Genomic DNA, 13,810 nt, shown 5'->3' with positions numbered 1-13,810 from the left:
TATCTTCATTTGGCATGTGACAATGGCCAAGAACCATGACAGATCTGTATAGGAATTAAAATACCCATTATCAATTTTACTACCAAAAAATGGATTGAGTATTTATAATCTGGGAACATATGCATTTCCAAAATGGAATCCTCAATAGGCAGTGTACGCAGGAGGATTAGGAGAGAGGAAAACCTACTATGTGCCACATACAGTGCCAGTAATTTCTTTTATTTAGACCCATTTAAACTGCACAACACTCCTAGGTTGGTGGCATTACTTTATCTAACAGATGCTAATTTTATTGAGATCTAAATATACTACTAATATTTAAAAGTTCACATGATAAAATTATAAGCTGACCATAAAATAAGCTTTTGCATTCTAGGAACATTACTTTTGAGGTTTTTATTCAGAACCTATGATTAGTTTGATTTATTATTATAGACATGTTTTTCATGTTTATATTTTTCATTACAATTACAAAATAAATTCCATAAAGTGATATGGGGAGTTTGTTTATAAATCTCATCAACAATCATGGAATGAGGAATATAAAGAGACAAATCTGAGGCTTCTGTATTATAAGTCAACTCTATAAGGCCAATTTTTAAGTGAACTAAATGGTCTTGAAGGAAAAAGTCATCTAAACTCAATTCTGTTTTGAGGACTAAACCTAAGGAGATTAATATATCTCTGTATTTAAGAATTAGCTACTGTTTAAGGGAGCAAGTAACCTTGGCAGACTATTCAATGATATCACAAAGAGGCTGAGTAATGTAATGACATTAGACTGTGTGTACAGCAGATGATACCACTTAAAATAACACAACACACCCTGATATAGTTCGGTGTAGAAAATAAAAAAACATTCATTCGTTCCATAAAATAGTGATATATAATGTAATACTTCTGAATGATATGAAACAGAACACGGAAGTTCATGGATTCGTTTATCCAGTCAACATATTTATTGAACATCTCTACTGCAATGGATACTGTAAAGCAGTGGTCCCCAATCTTTTTGGCACCAGGGACCGGTTTCATAGAAGACAATTTTTCCATAGACCAAGGGGTGGGGAGATGATTTTGGGATAAAACTGTTCCACTTCAGATGATCAGGCATTGGTTAGATTCTCATAAGGAGTCCACAACCTAGATCCCTCACATGCGCAGTTCACAATAGGGTTTGCGCTCATATGAAAATGTAATGCCCCTGCTCATTAGGTTGGGAGGCAGAGCTCAGGTGGGAATGCTTGCCTGCCGCTCACCTTCTGCTGTGTGGCCTGGTTCCTAACAGGCCATGGGCTGGGGGACCTTGCTGTAAAGGACATGATGACAAATTAGATACAACCTCTTCCTTTACAGACATACAATCTAGGAGAGACACAAGATGGGGACACATAAGTTCAAGTGTGAGGAATACAGGGAAAAATAGCATAAAAGTAGTACCACGAAGTGCTACAAGATTTCAGAGGAGGGCTACATCATGTTTGAACATGGCATCTAGGAAAGGCTTCATTGACTATATGGTATTTTAGCTCTTCTGAAGTGTGCGGAGGAATTCAGCTGGCAGAGATGGGAGGGATTCAAATGAAGAGGAAGCAGGATGTTATAGGTTGGTTTGGGGAATGCCAGATAGGCCAGTTTGATAGAGGACACACCATGTCTAAGGGACTGCAAGGCAAAATTGGGGGATGGGGGCAGTTTATGCCGGGCTCTCAAGGTCAGTCTGGCAGAGTAACAGAGCCACTGAAGGTTTTCTTCAGGGAATTATACAATCTATTTGTTCCTCTAAAAACTTAGAAGGACAGGCTGGAAGGAAGAGATACTGGAGCCTGGAATTCCATCTAGGAGTCTTTTTTAGTGGTCTAGGCATTTGTGTGATAAGAAAAAGTGGAGGGGAGGAAACAAGCACTTATTAAGAGCTCACTACGTGTAATGCATTTATTTATTTAAGTTTATTAGATATAATACTCCACGACAACTGTGAAAGGTAGATAACATCAACTCCAATGTTCAGTTGAGGAAACTGAAACTCAAAAAAATCAGTAGTTTGCCCAAGGTCAATGAGTTAGTTAAAATAAGGTGGGGGGTGGGGAGACAGTGGCAACTGAGACTTCAAAACCCATTTTATAATATACACTAGGTTGATTAGGGCCTTCCTTTCATAAGCTCCCTGAAATTCAGGATCAGCTGTTGAGGATTTTAGCTGTGCCTCTAGTGTAGAACTAGAAATAATCACATATGGTAGGAGAATGATTCTGACAACAGATGAAATTAGACTATTCTACCCCACATGACCACAGAAACTTCCCTGCTAGACTGAAGGATTGAGCTTTTACTGAGTTGATTGTGTCTTATCTGTCTCTGGATCCCCCAGAGCAAGCCCAGGGCCTGGCACTGTAGATCCTCAAGGAGAAAGCTGTTGTATTAAACCAAACTTGTGATTCGTGTTACATATGTTCTGTCCCCAACTGAAGTTCTAATGAAACAAAATATTTTGCATCGTTCTAATATTGCAACTCAAGAGAGTTGCTTCCACAGATCAGACCCACTCCAAGCTCTGGGACAAACTCTGCTCCTATCTGGGAGAGTATGAGGATTGAACTGAGAGCTCAGCAGCATGGTATCAAGTCCGCCTCGTTGCCAGTCTTGATCTGTTCCTCGATCCAAGTTGTAGATTCTGAGTGTGCTCCTTCTCACCACTAGGATCCAGCTCTCCCTCCTTTCTAACTTCTGGTAGTTACAACCCTGTCTTGCTCCCTAGGCCAGCATCCCTGTCTTTGAATTTTGCCCACATATAGGATCTTCATTTCTCCAACAAAATATGAAACATAGCAAGACCTTTTTGATACCAACTCTTTGCTCGCTGAAATCTGCCAGGCTGTGTTTTGCTTATATGCCAAGGCTACTGTCTGGGTCCCTGGGACTCTCTGATCTGGACTACTCCAGCTGGTCTGTAGAGTCATCCATCATACTCCAGATCTCCTTGGTCTAGCCTGTGCTTCTATTGATGAAAGGAGTTTGGACAATAGTCATCATAATATCGGTTGAGTATCCCTTATCCAAAATGCTAGGGACCAGAAGTGTTGGATTTCAGATATTTTTCAGATTTTGGAATATTTGCAAATACGTACTAGTTGAAGATCCCTAATCCATAAATTCAAAATCTGAAATACTCCAATAAGCATTTCCTTTGAGCATCATGTTAACACTCAGAAAGTTTTGGATTTTGGAGTATTTTGGATTTCAGATTTTTGGATTAGACTGCTGAATCTGTAATAGTGGTAATAGTCATACTTATATAACATTTGCTATGTGCCAGGCACAGTTCTATGTATTTTATAAATATTGATTCTATTGATTCTTACAATCATCACATTATTATTAGCCTCATTTTGTTGTTGGAATAAAAAGTAAAACAAAAATCCAACCTGAGTGGTTGTTACTTGTCTAATCTGACAATGTTTGCAAGTGCTAGAGCAAGACTTTGAACCCAGGCATTCTGGCTATAGTTCATCGTCTTAATCACTATGCTCTCCTAATAGCAGTGAGAAGATAGAAAATATGCCACTAGTAAATGTACTATCTTAGATGCCTTATTTAATATAATTTACATCATACCACCAATAATTAGTTATTACACTTATGTTAATAAATGTGTTAATATCTAGCTATAACTATAAACCTTTAGCCCTTACATGAAGTTAAAACTTTAATGTATGTGTATTTTCATTTTGATTGAAAATCTACAGATATTCTGCATTTAGGCAAGTCTGATAAGACAGTAGAATTTGGCCGGGCACGGTGGCTCACGCCTGTAATCCCAGCACTTTGGGAGGCCGAGGCAGGTGGATCATGAGGTCAGGAGATCCAGACCATCCTGGCTAACATGGTGAAACCCCGTCTCTACTAAAAATACAAAAAAATTAGCCGGGCATGGTGGCGGACACCTGTAGTCCCATCTACTCGGGAGGCTGAGGCAGGAGAATGGCCTGAACCCGGGAGGCGGAGCTTGCAGTGAGCCAAGATCTTGCCACTGCACTCCAGCCTGGGTGACAGAGCAAGATTCTGTCTCAAAAAAAAAAAAAAAAAAAAAGGAATTAAATAAGACTGTAATATGACTTATATTAATATGTAGCTGATTTGTATTATAAAACTAATTTGTTAAGAACAGAGCAGTCACTTCAAACATTTGGTGAGTGTACCTATGTAGCAGAGGCTGGAGATACATCATCAAGTCATATAAGGAGCTTATTTTCTAACAGTAGAAAGATCACACGCAAGTAAACAAATGCATAATTCGGACTAGCAGTAAGAACTATGAGAAAGTAAAACAAGGTAATGCAATACAGAATGAAGTAGTTGTAGTGGGCTAGTCAGGATATGATATTTGAGCTGGTACCTGACTGACGAAGACCAAGGTTGGTAATGTGACAGAGGTGGTCTGCTCAAGGAGAAAAAGGAGGCCAGAGTGGCTAAAGGATCATGAGAAAGGGAGAGACTGGCATGAACTCCAGTTGGAGAGGTGAGCAGAGTCCAGACTATAGGTCCTTGCAGGCCACAGCAAGAGATCTGAATTTTGTTCTAAGTATTAGAGGAAGTCACCACAGGGTTTTAAGTTAGGGAAGTGATATAGTATAACCTACATTTAAAAAATATCAGTTTAGCTGCTATTTGGAGAATGCATTCCAAGTGGTCAAGAACAGAAGCATAGAGGCCAATTAGGAAGCTACTGGAGTAGGGAACAGAAGATGGCAGCTTGAACTCAAGTTGTATCAGCAGAAACAGAGAAGTAGATGGAATAGGGACATATTTTGTAGGCAGAACTGACAGGACTTGTTGATGGGTTTTGACGCAGGGAAGTAGGGAAAGAAGGCAATCAGGAATGACCTGTAGATTTTGAGTGGATGGTTGTATGATCTGGTAATAGGTGGAAGATTAAGGGAGAAACAAATTTTAAGAGAAACTCCTATCAGTAGAACATTAGTAAGTACAAAGGTAATATAGTGATATCCACAATGACATTTATATTAAACTCAGGGAATAACAAGCAACACACTTTCACAAAACCTTAGGGAATATGATCACAGGTTAGACCTTTTCTTTAATAGAAAAATCAGCCTACCTCAAGCCCCAAGACCATTTCAGCTATGGAAATGAAAACTACAGTCATCTCTTTCTAGCCTTACATGGGCATATTTTGTTTCATGGGGCGGTTCCAGAAACTCTGAAGAGTGTGAACACATGATAGGCACTTAATAAAGGAGTGGTGAACTAAATGACACCTCCTTGTCCCATTATAATCTACTCACAATAAAATGGAGAGTAGAATCGAGAACTCTTAAAATTGCCATGTATCATGAATTTGGATTACATTATTACCTTATTTTTTAAAATCCTATTATATATGTGTGTGGATACACACACACCACACACACAGATGTGTATTTCTCTCTGATACTATTAATGTAAGAAGTAAGTATGTTCCAAACATTTCCTAATATATGATCAGCCCTTTCCCACAATGTTTTCATTTTACAATGAATGGTCATTACATACCTGCAGCACATCACCAAGGTCTGCTGTGCTAATATCTGGATCCTCTGTGGTGTTAAAAGGTACAGGAGTTATTCGTACAAGGGTGAGCACTCTAGGTTCTGGATATCTCCATAACATCATCCCTGGGCAATCTTCAGTTTCATTATAAAATAAGACTTCATAGACCCCAGGCAATTTCAAAGATTCTGTCAAATAAAAGTATAATTAATTGTATGATTTTAAAGGGGAACATGACAAAGGGGAAAAAGTAAAGGAAGAAGAAATTATGAGAATAAAAGATATAAAGAAGCTAGTCGGTCATTTTTATATATATTCTGGAACAGAAAGAAATGAAGAACTTCCCCTAAGAGAGATTGAATGATAATGTACTATTTTTGTACTGCAAATTTTAACGCACTTTAAAAAGTCATCTTGATTGTTTTTATTTAGTCAACATGCATTTAAAATGCAACCACATGCACACACACACTCTCATACTGAGTCTGTTGCTACTTACCAGCATCCTGTACATACTGAAATAGACCTGTCCGTAGGTCATCTGAACTTTGTTCACTTTTAAATGTCTGATTCTTTTCCACAGGAGATGACATTTGAGGCACTGGTTCAGAAACTTGTACTTCAAAATTTCCCTCCTCATTAAGGTATCCATTGAGTAATTCATGTAGAAGAACTAAACAATTCAAATGTTCTTGACCCCAGAAGACCTTTAAAATCATAAAAAAATTCTAGTAGCTTTTAAATACAAATATTTCTTGAGACTAATTAGGTATAATCATATTTGAATTAATGTAGGACTGTAATTATGTTCAATTTAATTACTTATAAACTATAATTCCTAAAAAGTAATTGACTTACAGGATGAAATTCTATTGCTTGAATAAATATATAACAACAAAAAAATTAATTATATCTTATATTGTGTGAATAACAATAAATCTTAAATGTTGAATTGAAATTATGTTGATGTGAAGTAATGTTTATGAATTAATTTAGCTAAGAGGGAAAAGAACACCTATTATATAGTCTGAGAGAAGGCAGTGAAGATCCTCTAGGCCAAAATGTTAATAAAATCATAATAATAACCTTGTGGGACAGCTCTGACATTCTGCCATGAGATTAAATAAGCAATCCTTATTATAGGGTTTCTTTCTCTGCACTTTTAGAGGGAGATTTCTCAATGAACCTGAACTTAGAAGGCTCCCAACTTCCGTGTTTAGTAAGACTGTGCCAACACAGAGGATTCCAGAGCCCCTGAAAATCAGTTATACTACAGTAGCTACAGCAGAGTTTCAGAACAAAAGGACTTAGTGTTTCCTCTAATGGAGATTAAGTTTTATTTTTCTGCATGTGAGTAATATTAGTCTATAACTACTAAGTTATAGACATATAATGACCAGTAGGTTATAATGAAGATTAAAACTTTCAAAAATGTTAATTTTCTCTGTAAATACTGAATAAAGGCAATACAACTATCAATTCTAAGAGAACCAGGTAACGCAGAAAAGAAAAAAGAATATATAGTAGTAGAAAATAATAGCCCCATATCGTGTGGGTAAGTTTTAAACCCTAGGCTTAGGTTCTACTCTCTGGAATTAAGGCATCTCAGAAATGAAAGTAAAAGATGTAACACTAAGTGTACTTGTGTTCTCATCAATCTTATTTTTATTGGATGCTGAAAAATAGAGACAGGTGAAAAGTCAAACTGGGGAGTAGAATGTTGTGCTCTAGCCTTTAAATTGTCAAGAGACAATGACTGTAATACAGAGGTAATACACTGTACTTTGTTTTTGCTTTTATTGATGCTGTGGTTTAAAATTTTCTTACTTTTGGCCGGGCGCGGTGGCTCACGCCTGTAATCCCAGCACTTTGGGAGGCCAAGGCGGGCGGATCACGAGGTCAGGAGATCGAGACCATCCTGGCTAACACGGTGAAACCCCGCCTCTACTAAAAATACAAAAAAAATTAGCCGGGCGTGGTAGTGGGCGCCTGTAGTCCCAGCTACTCGGGAGGCTGAGGCAGGAGAATGGCGTGAACCCGGGAGGTGGAGCTTGCAGTGAGCCGAGATCGCGCCACTGCACTCCAGCCTGGGCGACAAAGCAGGACTCCGTCTCAAAAAAAAAAAAAAAAAAAAAAAAAAATTTCTTACTTTTTATTTTTAAGCACTTGGTCATGTAAACAGATCATTGTTGTTTTCAATGTGAAGTTACTTGGCTGCCTTGGAAAAAAGGTAAGACAATGAATATTCTTGATAAAGTAATACATGCTTATTGCTAAATATATGAAGATTTCTGATAGATACTGAAAATCTCCAAAGCAACACAAAACAGTAAGTTATTAGGATCTTCCCAAATCTTGCTCTGTGCATTAAAAAGGAAACTGGTGAAAACTTGAGGCAATACAACTTTTAGATAAATACAAAAAATTGGCCGGGTGCTATGTATGGCTCATGCCTGTAATCCCAGCATGGGTGGAGGATCACTTGAGCCCATGAGTTTGAGACCAGCCTGGGCAACATAGTGAGAACCTGTCTCTTAAAAAAAATAGTCAGGCATAGTGGTGCATGCTTGTGGTCCTGGGTACTCGGGAGGCTGAGGTGGGAGGATCTCTTGAGCCCAGGAGGCTGAAGCTGCAGTGAGCTGTTATCACACCACTGCACTTCAGGATGTGCAACAAAATGAGATTCTCTCTCAAAAAAAAAAAAAAAAAAAGAAAGCAAGAAAAAAATTCACATTTAATGTCTCCATTAATGACCAATTAGTTGTTTTAATTTTCTATCATTGTGAATCTTTCAAGCTTTTTGGATTCATGTCAAGTTTAGAGTGGCATCAAGTTACATGAAGATTAAATTAAAATCTATCCAAATACAAAATAATCAAGAAATAAGTTGGATGCCTTCACACATTCTATGTTTGGCTGTTAAGACAAATGCATTAAGAGCTTGCAGTGTGACTAATTTATCAAGTGTTGTAATCAGATATCATCACATGTAAAATATTTAATATTAGGAAATTGTTCTTATATATTGCTAGTGACACTGTGCTTGCAACAGGTTGACTACTTTGTATTAATAATTTAAAAAATCTATAGCCTCAACAACATAGTGAGACCTCATCTCTACTGAAAAAAAAAAAAAAAACATTAGCTGGGTGTGGTGGCACATAGTTCTACCCACTCAGGAGGTTGATGCAAGAGGATCACTTGAGCCCAGGCGACTGAGGCTACAGTGAGCTATTATTGTACCCCTGTACTCCAGCCTGGGTGACAGAGCAAGACCCTGTCTCAAAAAGAAAAGTCTACCCATAAAAAAAAAATTCAACCCAGCAATTCCACTCCTAGTTATATATCTAAGAGAAATCAAAACATATATCCACACAAAAAGTCATACACAAATGGTCATGGCAGCATTATTCATAGCAGCCAAAAGTGGAAAGAACCCAAATGTCTATCAACTGATGAATGAATACATAAAATGTGGTATATCCATATGATGGAATGTTATTTGGCCATAAAAAGGAATAAAATATTGACACTTTGTAAACATGGATGAACCTTGAAAACATGCTGAGTGAAAGAAGTCAGTCACAAAAGACCACAGGTTATATGATTCTATTTATACGAAATGTTAAGAATAGGTAAATCTATGGAGACAGAAAGTAGATTAGTGGTTTCCTAGGCCTGATAAGGGGTTAGAGGGTAATGTGAGTGGCTGCTAATGGATATGGGTTTTTTTGTTGGTGGTAATGAAATGTTCTGAAATTGACTGTGGTAATGATTGTGCAACTCTGAATATGCTAAAAAACCACTGAAGTGTATACTTGAAATAGGTAGATTGCTGGTATATGACTTATATCTCAATAAAGTTGTTGAAAATTTAACAAGTAGCAATCTGACAAATACCCTTTCTTACCACACAAAGATTAAAATTTAGTGAAACAGTTCAAAAAATGAACAGAGGCTAGTTAATAACCTATGAAAAAAATATAGCCAATACCCACAGACCTGTAGTAGACCTCCTCTTAAGTCAATGGATATTTTTGGTATGGATTGTTCTGGGCCTGGATTCCCGCTGTGTTTACACCACTTAGCTTCCAGATTGGCAGTAGCACAACATGGTCCTATCAGAATGCGGCTTCTTTCTTTGAGACTTGTTTTAAGGAGAAAATCGTTTATACTGAGTAGAAATGATGACCCAAGAATTATGCCTGAAAAAAAAAATACAGAAGAGTATATAATTCATCCTTATCAAAAAAAATGTTTGGGAAAGAACTATCCATATTTTTGAAGAGTATTAATTCATCCTTTGTCAGAGTCGTCTTGCTTGGTTGGCAGTCCACCGCCGTTTCATGCCGTTTATACAGAGTTCTAGTTATGAAGCAGGTATACCTCATTCACATTCCTAACAAAGTAATATTTGCCAAAACATTATGACTTTTTCCATGTGTGAGCATTTTAAGTTTTATGAGTAGAGACATTTTCATTAAATTGTGCAAGTTTTTCAAGCAACTACATTAAGAATAAGAACAGCTGCTTCATTTGTCTATTGCTAACATGATGGGAAATGGTAATTTTCTGTGATTTCCTACAGTAACAGAGTGCAGTATGTTACTCTGCTAGACACTCAAGTTTTTTACTGGCCCATGTTAAAATTCAAAACAATCAAAATATATAACATGTGTTTTCTAAAAATTTTAGTTTAATCCAAACTTCACACATCATAACCACTTGAAGTTTACAAAGTCTTAAAAACAGATAGTGGCAGGTTAGATTTATGAGAAAAACTATATGCTATAGTTCAAAGTAAATATACCCAGAAAAGGAATACACTTTAAAATGTAGGCTTTCTTTTGAACTTAAAATAGGAGTGTAGATCAAAACCTTTTCATAAAACCAATGGCACATTTTAGGATATTTAGATGCAAAGTTAAGAGTGGTGAGTTAACTTTCCTCCCAAGGAGCTCATATTCTAAATTGTCATAGTGAATATTGAATTTCACCAGACCACGTTTGTAATGCCCATGGCTTATTTTTCTAATGATATTTGATCCCTAAAAAAGATGAAAGATTAAAAAACACCTTAGGCCCATAGTATACACATGTTTTAAAGTACAGTAACCACATTGACTTTTCAATTCTGTAGAGACTTGAAAATTTCATATATGTTGTATATTCCTACTGCAGAAATAAGATATTCAACCTCTAATCCTCCACAGAAGGCATCACACCCGCAAAAGCGTTAGAGATAAGACTTTGGTTTAAAAATAATCATGGTGGAAATCAATTTCCTAAAATGTTTCATCAAATTGTGAAACTGAAACTACCATTTCATTTACAATTATCCTGATTCAAAGCTTTCACTTAGTCTAAACAAACAAATAAACAAGCAAAAAAAGCACTCCAGAAAATAAAAGAAATAGAAACAGGCCCCAAAATACCCCCAAATAAAAAACCATCTTTATTAACTTCAGTCCATAACTGAAGCCATAATTTTCTGACTTAACAGCATTACATTTCTAAAATATCTAAAACTTCTAAAAGTAAATATTTGCTAAATGAAATATATCTATTCATCATCCAGAAATTTGCCATAAAGGCATAAAAGTATAGCCTTAATTCAGTACAATTATTTAGTAAATGAGCATTAACAGAATGTCAGGATTGCATCATCCTTTATTTTCAAATATACATATCTTTGTACAACCCCACAGTGACATATCTAATTATCTGTTTGTAATCTTAGTGTGATAGTCATATTGAATCCTTGTACACAGTGTTTAATGCCAAAGGCCACCTAGGTTGCTTATCTTATTTAATGGTTATTATTATCTCTTCAGGCACCCAGATTGAAAAACCTCAGGCCCTCTTTGAAGGCTCTTATTTCCTTTGACAAATTTCTAAAACTTATCAATTTCTATTTCATTCTCTCCAATTCCATTATTTTAAAACATCAAAGAAGAGATACCTGAATAATATGAGTGAATGAAAGAGAAGATCACACAATTTTCAACCTCTAGTACTGACCACGCTGGAGGCAAGGACCAGCTTATTCAGTGTAGTCCTGGGCACAACAGTAGCTATTCAGGACATGTTCCATTGAACTGAATCGACAGTTTAGAATCTTATCCTATTTTTCAGCTGCCTCAACATGTTTCTTAATTGGTAGACAGGAAATAAAACTGCTTACATCTTTGGTTTCGTTTTTTACCTCTGTAACATAAAAAGGCTGGATGGAAGAGATCTAGAAATCATCTATTCCAAGTCCCCTCACTTTAAAAAAAAAAAAGCTTTCTATTTTGAAATAACTTTGGGCCTACATAAAAGTTGAAAAAACATACTGTATAATGTTCCTGTACACCCTTCACCTAGCTATGTAACTTTAGTACAAATACTGAAATCAGGAAATCCACATTGATATAATACTTTTAAATAATCTACACATCTTTTTAAATTTTTGCCATTTTTCCCACTAATTTCCTCTTTCTGGTCCAGGATTCAACCTAGGATCCCTACTGAATTTAATCATCAAAGCTTCTTAGTATTCTTTAATATGTGACACATCCCCCAGCTTTCTTTGTCTTTCATGACCTTGATACTGTGGAATAACCCAGGACAATCATTCTGCAACGTGTCTGTCTGTTGGGGTTTATCTGATGTTTTCTTGTGATCAGAATGAGGTTATGCATTTTTGACAATACCACAGAAGTGACCCCCTTAGTGCGTCATATTGGTGTATGTGATACCAATATTTTATTATTTACAATATTAACTCTGATCATATGGCTAAAGTGGTGTCTGTCAGATTTTGCCACTGTAAAGTTAACACTTTCCCCTTGTAAATAAGTATTTTTGTGGGGAGACACTTGGAGATTATGCAGATATGCTCTTTTTCTTCAAATTTTCACCCACTAATGTTAGCATCCACCAGTGGTCTCACCTGCAATGATTTATTGTGGTGTGTGATAATGGTGGTTTCCTATTTCCCTTATTTAGAGCTGCCCCTTCTAGTGCCCACTTCGGTAGCACATATACTACAGCTGTTCCTTCTACCCCATATACTAATTCAATTATTTATTTATATCAGTATGGACTCATGAATATTCATTTTTATGGGTTATAATCCAATACTATCATTATTTACATTGTTGCTTACTCTGAACCAGCTTTGGCCATTGGGAGCCCTTTAAGATGGTCCCTGTGTCCTTTTAGTATATGCCTATCTTTTTTTTTTTTTTTTTTTTTTTGAGACAGAGTCTCACTCTATCACACAGGCTGGAGTGCAGTGGCATGATCTCGGCTCACTGCAACCTCTGCCTCTTGGGTTCCAGCGATCCCTGCCTCAGCCTCCCAAACAGCTTGGATTACAGGCACCCACCAACATGCCCGGCTAATTTTTGTCTTTTTAGTAGAGATGGGGTTTCACCATGTTGGCCAGGCTGGTCTCAAATTCCTGACTTCAGTTGATCTGCACATCTTGGCCTCTCAAAGTGCTGGGATCACAGGCGTGAGCCACTGCACCTGGCCTATGCCCATCATTTTTTGAGAACTTCTTTACTTTCAGGCCACAAAATATTTCAGGCTCATCTTGTATTTTTACCACCCCATCTCTAGCACCAGCCATTTCTCCAAGGAGCTCTGGTTTCTTTTGTTGAAGAATGGTATCTAGAAACCAAAATCTGGGTGGTAGGTATGCTCATTGCTACTGGGGTGTCACTGCTGCTAGGCCCCTTCAGCAGAGGTAAGAAGTATATGTATGTATAGCAACCCCTGTATACCTACATATCTTTGTCTCTCTCTCTATCCACTGGTAAATACATTAAAAACTATGAATGCATACTGATACCTCAGGTTCAAATCCAACGTCACAGGGTGGTTTCTAGTCTTCTCGCCTTCCTTATTTGTAACCTCTTTCTATGACCGTCAGAAACTTGCTAAGCACCTCTTCAGGTGTGTCTGTTTCTAATCCACCTTAAAACATCACTTGGAGTGGTCAAAATTAAAGCAAAAGAACTAAGAAAGCCATAAAGAACAAGTTTATGGAAGGAAAGGTAATTATCTACTAAAAAAAAAGGCCATAAAAGGTTGATATTTATTTCTGGAAGTCTCTTTAGGAATGGGCTTGACAACATTTTGTCTACAAAGCATACAGAGGAATGAGATTCCTTTCTCACGCTATAGTGGCTTTCATTTAAAACAGAGTATTTGTAAGCATGACAAAATCTTATATTTGTAGAAATAACATAATACATATAGAATTTGGATC

The 13,810-nt window shown here is 36.9% G+C and overlaps 1 protein-coding gene across 12 annotated transcripts in view; it reads right to left on the bottom strand.

Moving 5' to 3' along the window:
• Positions 1–13,810, bottom strand: part of VPS13B (vacuolar protein sorting 13 homolog B) — an 869,944-nt gene that overhangs the window by 150,521 nt on the left and 705,613 nt on the right. For all 12 annotated transcript variants that reach the window (XM_031013639.3, XM_055348088.2, XM_031013638.3 and 9 more), the window contains exons 37-39: positions 9,553–9,755; positions 6,050–6,257; positions 5,554–5,738 (exon numbers count right to left, since the gene is read on the bottom strand). In XM_031013639.3, coding sequence (XP_030869499.3) covers positions 5,554–5,738; positions 6,050–6,257; positions 9,553–9,755 — 596 coding nt within the window. The remainder of the gene's footprint in view (positions 1–5,553; positions 5,739–6,049; positions 6,258–9,552; positions 9,756–13,810) is intronic.

The sequence above is a fragment of the Gorilla gorilla genome, chromosome 7, assembly GCF_029281585.2.
Source record: "Gorilla gorilla gorilla isolate KB3781 chromosome 7, NHGRI_mGorGor1-v2.1_pri, whole genome shotgun sequence".
Lineage (NCBI taxonomy): Eukaryota > Metazoa > Chordata > Mammalia > Primates > Hominidae > Gorilla > Gorilla gorilla.
Note: the sequence above shows the minus strand (reverse complement) of the source record. Positions and strands in the feature narration are given on the sequence as shown.